The following is a 16322-nucleotide window of genomic DNA, read 5'->3' on the forward strand; positions in this document are numbered from 1 at the left end:
CCTGCAGAACCCGTTCTTCTAACGTCCTGAAGCCGAAGCAGAACTTGTGAACCTTAGTGTGTGTGTATGTGTGTTCTGCTTTCTGATTCATTGCAGATTAAGCACAGACTTGGAAGACAGAGAGACAAATCCTGGCTTTGCCACTGAATGCCCTTGGAATGTTCCTTCCCTTGCTGAGCCTTGATTTTCCCGCCTGCAAAATGGGAATCATAATCCCCACTCTACAAAGAATGGTGTGGAGTCAACGAAACACCATGGGGAAACTGCAGATATGAGGTCTATGGTAGCCATCAGTAATACTGCTGCTGTTATGCCTCTTAACTGCCGCGTGGGGATCCCAGGGGCCCCCCTTACCCATGGTCCTCCCGTGGAATGCGCCCATGAAGGAGAGGATGCTGTAGTCGGGGCAGCCAGGGGCCTAGAAGCAAGAAATAGCAGTTATCAGTCACAGCTGAGAGGTCCAGGGGACCCTGGGGTCGCCCCGGGAACCTGGAAGAATGCCAAAGTCTTTCAGAAAAACCGGACGTCCCTTTCAGGCCTGAGTTACAAACTGGACTCTGATGTCTATAGCCAGCCAATAGATGTTTTGCCTGCATAGCCCCCCAACATTATTTTTAATCAAGAGATGTCACATCAATATCTGAACTTCTATCTTCTCTCAAGTTCTGCACCCTTTGGGCCCATTGTTCTTGGCCAAGCCTCAAGTCTGGGAGGGCATGCCACCCCAGGGCTCACTGCCCGCCTTTCTCCTTTGCATCACCTGCCCTCACCTGCCGGGCTGCTGGAGCTTTTGAATGTTCAACTCCTGTCTGCAGGCTTTTCCAACTCCTACCCACCTCCTGGCTCGACTGCTCTGGCAAGCAGGTAGGCTAGGTGCTGACCGGTGCATACCTGCCGCCCAAGACGTGAGGCCGTGCTGCGTACCTCGCAGGAAACACCCCACGCTTTTGGACCAGGTCTGCTGGGCCAGAGCAGGAGGGCGGCGGGGAGGACTTGTCCCCGGCCACCGTCCCTGAGTTCAGGAGGGATACCTGAACTTCCAGTCCCCTCCCAGCCCCAAGCACATGGTGCAGCTGCATTGTTTCCTGACCCTCCACCTGGCAAGGAAGTAGACCCGTTTCTAGCTGACTCAGGTAGAACTGCTGGGGATGCAACAGAGACAACCACAGGCAACCCCTAGTCTCTGGGAGGTTGATTTGGTATGTTCTCAGGCTGGCTGGTCTCCACCCTGCCCGAGCCCCCCGGGAAAAGCTCTAAGGCTTCCTCCCACAAACTCCAGCATATCGTCTGGTCACTTTCCTTTGCTAAGGAAACATTTCCTTTGTTCCTTCGTATAAATGTAATAATACACATCATCACCCATCTTTGGCTACAGCCACTAAACAGAAGGAATGAGACCTGAAAATACTGATGGACTAGGATGTCCCTCGATATCAAATGAAAAAGAGGCAGGACATGATCCATTTCTTACATACACGCACAGAATAAATAAAACAATCTCACAACCCATAGGCATCCCATTATAAACATATTAGCAGGATTTCTTCTAGTAATTTCCTGTGTGTTTATTTACAGGGTTGGGGGAGCACAGTGTCCATTTACTTTCCACTATTTCACTACATGATAGCAGGCACTGTCTCCAGGCCAAGAGAACCCCTTCAAACTGTTTTCATGGCAGAATTTTGTGGATGCATGCAGTATGTAATTGAGCTAAGAGACTGTTGATTCCTTTTTTTTTTTTTTTTTAAAGCAGCAGATCTTTCTGTCTAAATCGTAATAGGACCCCTTCATGAAAGTGGGACGGACAGGTCTGCTCTGGTTGTAGCTGGCTGGACAGCTGTAATCTACCCACTTGGTTTTCCCTGTGGTCCCCACCACTGCTGTCCCCCAACAGTGGCCTCCTTGGCGCCCCTGGGAATGACTATACTTAAGTCCTTTTTCCCTATTATTGGATATATAGGTCTTCTCCGATCTTTTTGGTTATTATTACTCTAAATGGCAATGGATGAACACCCTGGTACATACATTTGTGTTGACATTTTGGATTATTCTAGAGAATACATTAAAAGGGGTCAAATTCAGGCGGTTGTCCTGAGAAACTGTTGTCCTGGGTCAGGAAGGGCTCCACTCGGCCTTGGGAACGGACTAGGGTTGCAATGCTTGGGGACCCCTTGCTATGGATTGAATGTTGTGTACCCCAAATTCATATGTTGAGGCTTCAACGCCCACTGTGGTGGCATTTGAACATGGGGCCTTGGGGCGGTGATTAGGATGAGGTCATGAGGGAGGCCTGCATGATGGGATTACTGTTGTTACGAGAAGAGACAAAAGAGCTTGCTTGCTCTCTCTCTCCCAGACATGGGCGAACACATTGAGAAGGCAGCCATCTGCAGCCAGGAATACAGCTTGCCCTGGGGAACCAAATCAGCTGGCACCTCGATCTTGGACTTCCAGACCCCGTAACTGTGAGAAAATACATGTCTGTTGTTTAAGCCCCCCCGATCTATGGTGTTTGTTCTGGCAGCCTGTGCTGAGAAGGACAGAGGGTCAAGTAGCATCAGCCTGAGGGGGGCTGTGGCAGCCCCCTTTTGGAGGAGGTGAAAGGGGACGCTTCACTTACCTGGTTGACCATGCACGTCTCCAGCTCCTCTTTGGAGAAACCTGTTTGACCCCTTTCCTTGTTCTGACAAAACAGAGAACAAAATCTCAGAGACATTGAAGAGCAGGAGGGGCTTCCACTTTCCACTCAAAACTCAAGAATTGCTCTTATGTGTTGATTGAGGAACAGAGTGAAGAAATAAAATAGAGTCACTGTGATCAACCTGCTAAGTGAGTAATGTCAAGTGTGCTGGGGCCTGAGGAAATGATTCTTCTTGTTTTAACTGTCTGGGAACTTAAACTTTTGAACTTCCCAGTCCCGTGTCAAGGCTGGATGTACCTCAAACCCTCAGCATGACTTCAAGAAGAAAATGTTCCGTTATCTAGTCCCCCGGACCTCTGACCATTACCATCTTGGACCAATCCGGGGGCTAAAAATGCAGAACGGATTCTCTTGATCAATGTACTTTTTATTACAAAACTCCCAGACTTTTGTTTCTCCTTCAGAACACTCTGGGTACTGCCCAGTAGTGTTTCCGGTTTGCAAACCTTAAGACCCTTGAATAAATCTTTATTTTATTTCCAGTCAAAGCCTCCTGACTCTGAAGACGTTTGACACAATTGTGACACCAAAGCATGAGACTGTTAATTGTACTTGTGATGAACTAAATAGATGAATAAATACGTAGGTGCATTACTCTTCTATTAGCAACAGTTGGGATCTGCTGAGATGGCATATGTAATTCCAGGTAAAATAGTGTAGATACACTGGGTCAGTTTGGTGCCGAAGCCTAGGTTTTTTGCACCATACCCCACCGGGATGTTTGGAAAGCCCCTACCCCCCACCTGGGCAGTGGCTCTCTCTGGATTTTGAGCCTGATCACTTATGTCCAACACTCTGGCCAGCTGGGGTGAACTGCTGGACAAGATGTGAGTGTGGGGCCAGGTGCTGGGGAGCCTGTGCGTGTGCGTTCATGCCCCAAACCTCACCCGATACCACATGAAGATGGTCTTGAAGGCGTTTTCATTGGAGCAGGAGCCGCAGGCCATGGTGATGAGCTGGGACATCCCTTTAGGAGCCACCTGCAGGGACAGAAACAGCTGCGGGCTCAGCTCCAGCTCGACTCCCCCTCCCCCAGCTGAAGGTGTGCTTCTGTGGGCTGCAAGCTGGGTCTTGGAGGGTGTGAGAGGCAGAGGGAGGCTGGGAGGGAAGCAGGGATATTCCAGAAGCTGTTGGCCTGGGAGAGTGGACTTGGGCTCTTCATGCAGGGGTGGCAGAGAAGCCCAGAAGAAAGCCCTGAGGCTGGAGGGCAGAGAGGAAAACAGGGCAAAGAAAGGCCGAGTCTGTCCCTCCGGATGCACCTGCCACCCCTTGAGACACCCGTGTTTTGCAGGTGGGAAGATGAGGTTCTGAATGATTTTATTCGTGGTAACGACGGAAACCAAAATGTTGTGGCAGGTTGCATGACATATGCAAACCTCCTGTCACGGGACAAATACTAATTTCTCCTGAGTTCCCTTTTTCCTACACATCGTTCCTCAAAAGGAAAAATAAAAATACTCTTCACGAAAGAAACAGCACAAAGAGCAAGCATGAAGGAGAAACACCCCATCCTTAATCGTTACAGATCTCAGTGCTGTCCTGCCTCTGCTGATGCCACCTCCAGAGATCAGAACTGCCTTTCTTTCCCGCAGGTGGAAACACGGGGCTTGAAGTCGGAGGCAGCTTGTTCCCAGGGACTCACCGAGAGCAAAGATTCCTGCAGTTTCTCCACAAAGTTCTCTGGGGGCAGGATTCCCAGGGCAGGTCTGTTGACGAACGTGCTCTGAAAAAAGGCCAGGGGACACACAGTGACTTTGCAGGCCTGACCCAGCTTGCTGCCCACCAACCAAGCTGATGCTGCGATGACAGATTTCCCTGCACTTTTATTAGAGAAATCCACTGGGTCACTCTAGGTTTTAAGAAGTGCCAATGTGTTGGTTAGGAGATAGGTGAAGGGTACATGGGACCTCTTCGCACTATGTTTTGCAACTTCCTGTGAATCTATAAAGAAACCCCATCCAAATGGTAAAAACCAAACCAAACCAAAACAAAACAAAGGACAATAACAAGTACTGACAAGGAACTCTCATTTGCAGGTGGTGGGAACGTAACGGTGGAGGCAGCCTGGCAGTTTCTCATAATGTTTCACATACACACACTCTGTGACCTAGCAGCCCCGCCCCCATTGGGATTTACCTAAGTGAAATGAAAGCATATGTCCACATAAAGATGTGAAGGGACGTGAATGTTTATAGTGGCTTTTATTTTTGTCAAACCTGGAAACATCCCAGATGTCCCTCCACTGGGGAGAGGATAAACAAACTGTGGTACATGCACACCCCGTGTAAAATAGTAAAAAGGAACAACCTACTGACACACACAAGGGCAGGAAGATCATGGAAGAATCTCAAAGTCACGGTGCTGAGTGAAAGAAGCTGGAAATCAAAGGGTTACACACAGCATGGCTGCATTTATACGACTCACTCTGCAAAAGGCAAAACTGCAGGGACAGAAAACAGCTCCTGGTTGCCAGGGGCTGCGGTGGGATTGACTGCAAACGGGCCTGGGAGAATGTTTGGGGTGATGAATTGTACCGTGTCTGGGTTAAAAAAAAAAATGGTGGTAAAAAACACACGACATAAAATTTACCATCTTAACCATTTCTAAGTGTACAGTTCAGTCATGTTAAGCATATTCACACTGTTGTGCAACCATCACCACCATCCATTGCCACGACTGTTTATCTTGCAAAACCGAAACTCTGTATCATAAGACACTAACTCCCCATTTCCCCTCCCCCCAGCCTCTGGCAACCACCATTCCACTTTCTGTCTCTATGATTTAATGACTCTAGGGACCGCATATAAGTGGAATCACGTGTATCTGTCCTTTTGGGCCTGGCTTATTTCATTTAGCACAATGTCTTCCAGGTTCATCTGTGTTGTAGCATCTAATAGAATTTCTTTTCTTTTTAAGGCTACAGAATATTCCATTGTATGGACAGAGTCCATGTTGTTTATCCATTCATCTGTCAATAGACAGATGGCTGCTTCCACTCCTGGGCTCTTATGAATAGTGCTGCTATGAACACGGGTGTGTAACTGTGACCAGATTTTGACAGCGACTCTATGACTGCATTTGGTGAAACTCACATAGCTATACACTACAAAGGATGGATTTTACTGCATATAAGTTATACTTTAAAACATGGAGAAAAGGCATTAAGAGGCAGTGGCAGCTCTACAATTTCTAGATGGAACAGGGCTTATGAGAGAAATCTGAGGAGGAGCTGGCTAAATACCCAGAATGGGCTGAGGAGAAAAGCAGTGTTAGAAAAATTAGGATAAGTAGTGGGGGACGTTAGGCATCCTCACTGTAGAGTTGGGGAAACTGAGGACCAGACAGGTCAAGCAACTTGCCCCAAGTCACACAGACAAGAGGCAGAACCATGACTCAAACCGAGGTTTGTTGCCTTCAGGTTCCATCCTCTGCCAAACAGTGGAGGCGGACTCTGCCTGGTAATGTTCCTGTTATGGAGGACACAAATCTGTGTGGTGCGACCAGGACTCACTGGCTGGCTTGCAGGAGCCGCCACAGGCCATTTCCTTTGGGTCTCCTAAGAAATCAAGCTCCTCATAAGGCTAGAGGCGAACTGCCATGATTGGCAGTGGGTGACGTGGCTCACACTGGGGACGGCGGCGCTGGCTGGCAGCTTGACTGCCTATCTGGGCCCAGGCAAGACCTGTGGGTGATGTTCTTGTTTGACAAAGCGTGACATTAAGAACAGAAGATATCTGGCACATTGGGTAACAGAATCAAATGAGGACAGGTTTCATGAATCCCTGCCATCAGACTCAGCTGCCCAACAGTGCAGCACGAAGGGAACGGCTCTAGTTTAAATGGCTGTGCAACCTGGGGCAAGTTATTTAACCTCTCTGGATTTCAAGGTCCCAAAAGAGGGACCCCCTTCCTGGGTGCTTGTAAGGAGCCAGTGAGATGACAGAGCACGCAGATAAGGCAGGAGCTCAGTCTTGGACAGAGTCATGCAGGTGGAAAGGCCTGGAGGTCAGGGATGGCACGTGTCTTACCTGAGCAGGTGGCTGCCCTCCATCCAGCCTAGGTGCCCCGGAGGACACACTGCATTCCTCACCCATTGCAATGTGACCATGTACATGCAATGCCCAATAATCATTGTATAACTTGTGGACATTAAATGAGGTGGCCCTGGCGACATAAGAAACTGGAACTAGAAACCAGATACTGGATCCAGAAGACTTGGCTTCGATTTTTGCAGCCACGTGAAGTAATTATGTGGGAGTTTCAGGGTGATGTGTTTGGGGCACAAGAGGGTTGATAAGCCCCTTCTCAGGACTTCAGTGACTTGGCAGGAACCTGCCCAGGACAGATAAAATGCCATCACCACCACCTGAGCGCATCTCCAAGTCAAGAATCTGGAAGATTCAATTACTGGTTGCCCAGCTTGACGCCCAGGGTATACCCACTGAGCTTATGACAGTCGGCTGCCACTTCTCTAAGGCTGTGCCAGTCACCCTGCCCTAAATCCGGCCCTCTGCAGCGTGTCAGCACAGACTCACCAGTCTGTGATCTAGACTGTAATCTAGACTGTGGTCTCACCATCAAATCCCGGCACCAGAACAGTGCCCAGCACATAGTAGGTATTCAACCAATAATCAGTGAATCAACAAATGTCAAGAAATAAGGCTGAAGAAACAGGAGGCGTATCACGAAGGGCTTTGCACTTGACGTAGAGGTGTTCAGGATGCATGGGAAGGCAGTGGGTACCAGGAAAAAGGGTCCATGCATCATGCTGTTTGAGGATGGAGGAGATGAGAATGTATATGGGGGGAGGGAGAGTTGGAGAGGGGTTGTTGGGAAAATCCAAGTGGAAGGTGCAGAGCTAGGACTGGTTCTGATTGGTTGAGAGATGAGAGGTGAGCGGGGGAAGGGAGGATGAAGTATGGCGTTCAGGTTCCTGGCAGGACAGGTGGAGGCAGGGACAGGTGGAGGCAGGGCACCCGCCAAAATCAGAATCCTTGGGCCTTGAAGTCATGTTGTTGGGGATGATTTTGCCTCCAGAGGCAGCTGACACTACAAGTATGTGTGACATGTTTGTTGGCACATTTTTTTCAGCACCAAATGCTGAGGCATCTGGGATTTGCACGACGTTTAGAAACAAGGCCAGGCTTTGAATGTAAACCCTCGCGGAGCCTGCACTCCCGAGTCACTCTTAGGCGTCCGCTACTGCAGCCCGAAACTTGTCCACTAGTGGGAGGGAGAAATGTCCCCAAGACCCTCCCAAGCAGGGCACACCCATCAGTAAAGACAGAAATGTGGTTCTTTCCCATTATCTTTCACCGTGCTGGTTAAGAGGGGAGAACATTTAAGGCTGGGAGTTGGTTCTTATCAGGATTAGGCTCTCAGCCCTCCCTGCCTTTCTTAGATTTTTTTGGGGGGATCACACTCCTTGCCATGTGTGCACACATGTCACTCTCTTAGTAAAATGAAAGCTCCCAATGACACTCCATATCGGTGAGGATGTAGAGCGGCGGGAACTCACACACTGCTGGGGGAAGTGGAATCGCACAGCCAGTGTGGAGGCTCACCGTGTGCGCACAGGAGGACGGCCCACAGCTCCACTCCTAGCCTGTGTCCCCTGGCAACGGTGACTGTGTTCCCCAGAAGACAGGTACACGGTTGTTCATAGCAGCAGCCTTCGTAGGAAGTGACCCCAATGGCCAGCAACAGTGGAACGGATAAATTAATTGCAGTGTATTCGCACTGGAACGCTTGACAGCCATGGACTAGATGGTCTCTGACTGCACAAGGACAAACCCCGCCGACGTGTTTTGGGTAAATAAGCCAGACACGACGAAGGGCGCACACTAAGTCCGTTTATGTGCCAACAGAGAATGGAAGAAACACACCTATGCTGTTAGAATAAGGGGCGTGGTCTACCTAACGTGGGCTGGGGGGAGAGTAATGGGGTGAGGGCAGGCTGGGGGGACCATTTGTAATTCCTGTATTCTCATCGGGGGTGAAAAACATCCTACTGTGATGTAGAGAGCACAGTTATATGGCATGCATCTGTCTGTCTATCCATCCATCCATCCATCCATCCATCCATCCATCCATCCATCCATCCAATCTACATCATATCACAACATGTATATATATTATATTAGATAGGTGTGTTGTAGGCACAGTCAGGACCCTAAAGAAGAAGCCACAGCCTCACCCCTGAGACTGTGACTTTGCAGATGTAATTAAGGTTCCTCATCAGTTCAGGTAGGGAGATTATTCTGGATTTTCCGGGTGGGCCTAGCGCAACCCAGGAGCTCTCTGCTACCGTGTTTCCCCGAAAATAAGACCTAGTTGGATCATCAGCTCTAATGCGTCTTTTGGAGCAAAAATTAATATAAAAGACTCAGTATTATATTATATGTAACAGCAGAAACAGAGGAGCGAGACAGACAGAAGGGCTGGACCGGGGCTGCTGGCGTGAAGATGGAGGGCCCAAATGGAAACCGTGAGAATGAAATGAATTCTGCCAACAACCTGAATGAGCCCCACAGTGGATTCTGCCTTATTGCCTCCCACTAAGAGCTGATTTCCGCTTTCTGAGCCCCTAAGCAGAATGCCTGGCTAAGCCTCCTAGTCTTCTGACCCACAAAATCAGTGAGACAGTCAATGGGAGTTGGTTTAAACCACTAAGCTGGTGGTAATAATAGGAAACTCACACGTGGTGGTATTCCAATTTCATGATGGGAGGAACAATTAGGAAAATAATGTCTAAAAAGGCTCCTTACGGGAATGATAACGAATGGTAGTCGAGAAACGCCAGGTTACTTGGGAAGATTCACTGAGGGGTCCACCTAGGATGTCTGCATATCTCCACATGTGTGTTATATTCAGTTCAAGGCTTTCCACCACGCTCAGGATAGAAATGGAAGTCTTCTACTGCAGGGGCTCTCAAATGGGGTGGGACTCTACCCCCCAGGGGACATTTGGCAATGTCCACAGACATTTTCAGTTCTCACAGTTTCGGGGGAGGGGTGGGAACTACTGGCATCAAGTGGGTGGAGACCGGGGAGGCTGCTACACATCCTGCAGTGCACAGGACGGCCCCCACCACAGAGAGTGCTTTGAATCCACTGTCACCAGTGCCGAGGCTGAGAGACCCTGGTCTACGTGGTATCCAAAACTGGAGGCCATCAGGCCTGCTTAGCTCCCTCCCACTCTCTTCTCCTTCTGGGGACCACTCTTCACACCTTCTTCTCCTTCAGCTCTCAGCTCAGACGCCACCTCCCTGGCAACTCTCCCCTGACCCTCAGCCCCTCTCTCACTGGATAGCCCAGCCCCTTTGGGTTTTATTCCCGGCACCTCATCTGGCTAATGTGACCTTGGACAAATATTTAAGCTCTCTGTGCCTGTTTCCTCATCTGTAAAACAGGGATTACCATAGTCCCGGCCTCCTGGACTTGCTAATGTTAGAGCTGTGAAGTACCGAACACAGTGTTTACACAGCAGTCTCCTCTTATCCGCGGTGGATATGCTCCAACACCCCCAGTGGATGCCTGGAACCGCGGATAGTACTGAACCGTATATATATTGTTTCCTACTGTACATACATCCCGATAATAAAGTTTAATCTCTAAATTAGGCACAGTAAGAGACTGACAACAATAACTAATAATAAAATAGGACAATCATAACAACACACTGTTATGTGACTGTGGCATTAGTAAGCAAAATAAGGGCTCCCTGAACACAAGCACCGCGATACTCGCCCATCTGATGACCGAGACAGCTACTGAGTGACCAGTGGGTGGGAAGCGTACAGGGTGGACACTCTGGACAAAGGGACGATTCACATCCCCGGCAGCGTGGAGCGGGATAGCACAAGATTTCACCCTGCTACTCAGAATGGCACACAATTTAAAACTTATGAATTGTTTATTTCTGGAATTTTCCATTTATTATTCTTGGGCTGCAGGTAACTGAAACCACAGACAGTGAGACTGCAGATAAGGGGGGACCACTGTACTCATGAGGCTCTTAATTATTGTCATTACATCATCATTGTCTGATGCCCACACAGCACTGCTTGATGCATTCTGTCACACTTAATATGGCTGCAATTCTCTACTTATGTGTGTCGTTAACTGACTGCCTCCCTGGGAGCAGGGCGGTATGTTTTTGCTCACCAAGGCATCCCAAGCGCTTAGTGCCTAGTATGTGTGCAAACTGTGCATGGAATTAATGAATGGACTGTTTGCAAAGACTGCCCCAGTGAGCCTTTGAATTGCTACGAACACATTTGGTCTTTATATAACCCAGGGGACTTACCGCGTTCTGAGGCTGTTGGATGAGTTTCATGAGAGCAGGATGGCTGTAACCTAGAGACGGAGGGGTATGGTTAGAGACCAGCATCACATCTGAGGGTCCCCGTATCCCTCCCCCATTACCTGACCCCTCCCTCTTTTCCAACCCTGCAATCTCTTCTTATGGCAAGAAGTCCTTTTCTCCTTTGGGGGCAAAAAAAAAAAAAAAAAAAAAAAAAAATTCCTGGGCCCACCCACACCCCCTGGCTCAGAATCTCTCAGGGTGCTGCCCAGAAATCTTCACCAAATTTTCTAGGTGATTCTGGGGTTCAGATCGGAGACCTAGTGGACTAGACAGACACAAGAGGAGGGGAAAGCAAGGTAAAAACAAATTTCAAGACCAGGGCTGGGAGTGCTTCCCCAGGCCGGCGTGATGAACCACAAATGTGGTCCTAGCTTTCTTCCCCAGTGTACAATGATTGAGTCAAATCCCAATAACTGTTTGCTCAGTGACTGAGTGAGTGAACAGTACAACCTGCAGTCTGTGACCAGTGTATCCGGTTCTGCCTTCCCTCACCTGCTTAGTCCTATAGTCCTGCTGGATTTACTGTCCCGTCTAGGCCTGACATTCCATGACAATGGATGGGACGTCTAGGAGGCCCCTTGATTCAGCAGTTGCTCTTCTACGAATCTATCCCACACATCTGTCTAAGGACCAGTGTGCCCATATCTTAATTGTGCCACTCCAATATCTCCAGGATTGAAAGCAACAGTCCATCAGTAGCAGACCAGTTGCTGCAAGGATTTGCACTGAACAGGAAGCCCCGCTGCACATAGTAGGTGCTCAGTAAGTGGAAGCTTTTATTATAAAGGAGGGAGGAACAAGACAGTACTGCGCAGCCACATGTCCTGGCTTCCAAGCACTTGTTTCCGTTTATCGAGCAGCTAGTATGTGCAGGGGTTTCCTGTTCATCATTGCGAATCGTGGCAACAATTCCCACAGGAAGGCCACGTGTGGAGGAGGCACCGAGGTTGGGACACCAGAACGTAAGACCCTAAAGGGAGGTGGCAAGTGTTCGACTCAACAGATTTTAGTTTAATGAATGAATAACGCAGAGATCCAGTGACATGGCAAGGACTCACAGCTGTCACATGTGAGAAAAGGCTCATCAGTGAATCTTAGAGCTGGAAGTAGAACTTGGTGAAAAACTCCTCGTCATCAAGGGTCACCGTTTTTATCATGCATACCTGGTACTTCATTTTGTTTCAAGTCAATTCACTTTTTAATTTAAATAACTTCATTTTGAAAGGAGACTTTCTATCACTATGGTGAGAGGCCCGTGGCTCTGAGCTGGGGGCCTGCTGCCTCCAGAGTAAGATACTAGCAAGTTTAGACAGAGATTAAAGACCCAACGTCACCGAGGGGAGACTTGCTTTTTCCTCGACAGAATAAAAAAGAGTGAACAGACTTGAAAAGCCTCTGTTTTCACTTTGCCTGCTGCAGGAGCACGGACTGGGGTCTGACATGGAGGGAGAGGGTTGTAACAGTCTTTCCCCACTGTCCCCACCCGTCCCCATGCCAATCCAAGTCTGACTGCGCCCAAAGCTGGAAAGTACTCATTACTCAAGGAGGGAAAACGCTGGGGTTTTTTTTCCAACTCTTTTCTGGCCAGAGGTCTTTGAACTCTGGCTCTTTATCAGGCAGCCTGGGTGTTTATGACTTTTCTGCCTCAGTAGATAAGCCAGTTAAGGGAACTCTCATTAAGCCATAGATTCTGTTTGTCTTATTGGCGTCAGAAGGACAGATGAAGGCAAAGCCAGCTCCTCTGATCAGGGAAATCCTCGCCCTGGGCTTTCCATGCGGTGGAACCCACACATTGCAGGGCAGGGCAGCTGTCTGGGAGGCTGCTACCACAGAAGTAAGCGTGGAAGGCCGAAAGTCATTGGCTCAAGTCCTTAGACTTCCTGGACGTGGCAGCAAACCCTACAACCTCTTGAAGCCTGACTTCCCATCAGTAAACTGGGGGTATGTTAAAAGCCCCAACGTTATAGGACTGTTATAGGGATTGCATGCGATAACACGGAAGGCACTTAGCAGTATGCCAGACACATGGTAAATTATAAATAATTATCAGTTAAAAAAAACCATCCCATACTACAGGTATGGGAGAAAAAGTGACCAGAGAGAGAAATTTAGAACTCTAGTCTTTTAACAACTGCTGCCAGTCCGGTCTCCCACACCCCCGTACATACGCTGGCTGGCTAGGGATTTGAACTGAGGGAGCCCTGGGGTGGGTGGGAGGACGTAGGAGTTAGCTGGAAGACACTGGTCCACAGTCCCACGGCTAATAGATGGTGAAGCCAGGATTCAAACCCAGGATAACTCCTGATCCCTTTCACTCCAACACAAAATGGAGACAGGGGTTTGTAAATCTTAGCATCCAAAATGCCTTCAAAGGCCAAGGCATCTCTGGATGATGGGACTGTCCCAAACGAATGAGTCATTCACTCACTGTCTAACTGCATCTTAATGGGAAATAAATAGGTTCCAGGGATTGGGCTGCAAGAAAGCACAGGAGGAGTGGAGACCTAATTTCGGATCTCGGGAGAAAGGCCCCAGGCGGCTGGGGGTGGGGAGCTGCTGATGGGGAACAGAGGACACTCCGTCATCACCCATGAGGGACAGGCTTCACTGGATGCTCAGCCTACAGACAGTGAATGCAGCGAGGAATCCACTGACCAAAGAAACATCAACCGTTCAAGCTGCAAACTGCGGCTGCTGCACGTTCAAACCAGCACTGTGCACGTCTGTGTGCCCTCCTACAGCAGCGAGCCCGCTCTGTGGCAGGGAGGTGAGCCTGGTGAGGCAGAGGCTGGTGGTACCCCACCAGGTCACCTTTACTGGGCAGGCCACCCGTCCCAGCTGCTGTGCCTGTGGATCGTTATGGCTCCAACTGCCTCCTCGTCTGGAAAATTGCCCTTGGTCAATGGAAACTGCTTTACCCAAGAGGTGACATGCCCTTCCTCTGGCAGCTGGCAGGCAATGACTGATTGGAACAGGGGTACAAAAAGTCCAGTCTCTTTGCATCAGTCTGGGACCTACTCCGGGGTGCAATGCCTGCTCAGAAGCCCCCTGGGGGAACAGGCCGTGGTTCGTCTCTGGCTGACAGCTCATCTTTCTTAGCTTCCCCCCTGCCTTTGGCTGTTTCCCTCCCTCCCGTTTCTCCTGAGAGCTATTCCTCTAGAAACTACTTATACAGAATCCCTGCCTCAGGCTCTTCTTCCAGGAAACCCCACCTCAGACAGCTGGCATCGGACACGGTGCTCACCCAGATCCGGGTTCACACGCGGGCTATGCTTCCTCTGCAAGCTGCTAAACCACTCCAAGCTTTGCTTATCTCTCTGAAGAACAGGGATATTAATACATATTTACCTTGTGGGTTTTGGGGAGGAGTAAATGAGAGAAGACACGTAACGTCCCTAGTAATTCACCCTCTATGAACTATGTTCCTTTTCTCTGCCCTTCAGGGAAGTGTCTGGCAACATGCAGGCATGTGTCTGCTGGATGGGACATCTAAAGTCTGGAGAGCCATGATGAAGAGAAAGGAAGTTATGTTCAAGGACTGATTTTTCAGCTCTTACCAATGGGGACAGAGGAGATCTGAGAATAAAGATCCAGCATCCGGTTGCCATCCACATCGACCAGGTAATTGCCTCGGCTCTCTTCATAATTGCAGAAGAAATGCACAGCATCTGCGTTCTTGGGGAAAGAAGAGACTGAGTCAGGCTCCCTGCGACTCCGTACATTCTTAGTGTTTTAGGATTTAGCTTCAGTTGGTGAAATAAACCATGACCTTCCTAGTCCACGGACATATGGAGGGTCTCTGGGTGCTGGCAATCTGGCGTTTCTTGCCCTGGGGGTAATTCCATGGGTGATTTGCTTTATGAAGCTGTGAATTTTTATTTTGTGAAGTTTTCTGTATTTAGTCTATGTATCACAACAAAAAAAGGTCGATCTAAAACTCTCAAGGAGATTCTGATAAGATGTATATGGTAAGACTTAGAGCACCCATTAAGAAAACAAAAAATATATAGCAATAATGAAAGAAATGAAAATGTTACAATGGAAGATACTCACTGCAAAAAAAAAAAAAAAGTAAAAGAGAAACAAATGAGATATGAGACACAGAGAACAAAAAAAAAAAAAGGAAGGTATAAATACAACCATAGCAATAATAACATTAACTGTGGATGGATTAAATAAGCCAATCAAAAATCAAACTGTCAGACTGAATAAAAAGATTCAGCTATAAGCTGTTGACATGTGACCGTCTTTAGATTCAAGAATACAAATAGGTTGAAAGTAAAAGGATGAAAAAAGATATACAATTCTCAGAGCAATCAGAAGAAAGCTGGAATGATTTATACTAATAACAAACCACAAAAAAAAATTTCACTAGAGGTAAAGAGAGACATTTTATGATGACAAAAGGATCAGTCCCTCGAGAAGATATAACAATTATAAACATATAAGCACCTAATAACACAGCCCCCAAATCCATGAAGCAAAAACAGAATTGAAGAGAAAAATACTTCTACAAGAATAGTTGGAGACTTCAATACATGGCTTTCAATAATGGATAGAACAATTAGGTAGAAGATTAACAAGGAAATAGACTTGAACAACACTCTATACCAGCAGATCTCACAAACATCTATAGAACACTCCATCCAACAACGGGAGAGTACGTATTCTTCTCAAGCACATACGGAATGTTTTCCAGGACAGACCATATGCTAAGCTATTAAAAAGGCCCAATAAATTTAAAAGGACTGAAATCACACAAACTATGTTTTCCAACCATGATGCAATGAAATTAGGAATAACAGGAAGAAATTTGGGAAGGTCACCGAAATGTGGGAAAGAAACGACACATAAATGATGAATGAGTCGAAGAAGAAATCACAAGGAAAATGAGAAAAAAAAGGTTCAGAATAAAAGTCAGCTGCATTTTTCTTTTTTCTTTTGGAAAAGAGCCAGCACAAAGTAAGCATCTGTGTCTCTCAGTGAAATTGTAATAGAGAAGCAATGGAAGGAATGCTATCTCATCTCCACTTACTTGAATTATATTCAGCTGTTTCATTAACTCCTGCAGGCAAGAAGAACAAAAGTATTATAGCAAGGACACACTCTTCCAAAGTAGCTTAAAATATTTCATGTCTTCCCAAGTCTTGGAGCTTCCCCCCTTTCATGCCAATAACTTAATAGTTAATTAGCCAACAATATTACAAATATTTTTAAATTGCTTAATATACATTGTTTATTACATGAATATACA

The 16322-nt window shown here is 47.7% G+C and overlaps 1 protein-coding gene across 3 annotated transcripts in view; it reads right to left on the reverse strand.

Annotated features, from left to right (window-relative positions):
* ABAT (4-aminobutyrate aminotransferase) overlaps positions 1-16322 on the reverse strand; it is a 63624-nt gene that overhangs the window by 10641 nt on the left and 36661 nt on the right. For all 3 annotated transcript variants that reach the window (XM_019754096.3, XM_019754097.3, XM_019754099.3), the window contains exons 4-10: positions 16104-16133; positions 14626-14743; positions 11009-11058; positions 4344-4424; positions 3589-3681; positions 2621-2683; positions 355-418 (exon numbers count right to left, since the gene is read on the reverse strand). In XM_019754096.3, the coding sequence (XP_019609655.1) occupies positions 355-418; positions 2621-2683; positions 3589-3681; positions 4344-4424; positions 11009-11058; positions 14626-14743; positions 16104-16133 (499 nt within the window). The remainder of the gene's footprint in view (positions 1-354; positions 419-2620; positions 2684-3588; positions 3682-4343; positions 4425-11008; positions 11059-14625; positions 14744-16103; positions 16134-16322) is intronic.

This window comes from Rhinolophus sinicus, chromosome 10 (genome assembly GCF_057876585.1).
Source record: "Rhinolophus sinicus isolate RSI-liver-muscle chromosome 10, RSI-T2T, whole genome shotgun sequence".
Lineage (NCBI taxonomy): Eukaryota > Metazoa > Chordata > Mammalia > Chiroptera > Rhinolophidae > Rhinolophus > Rhinolophus sinicus.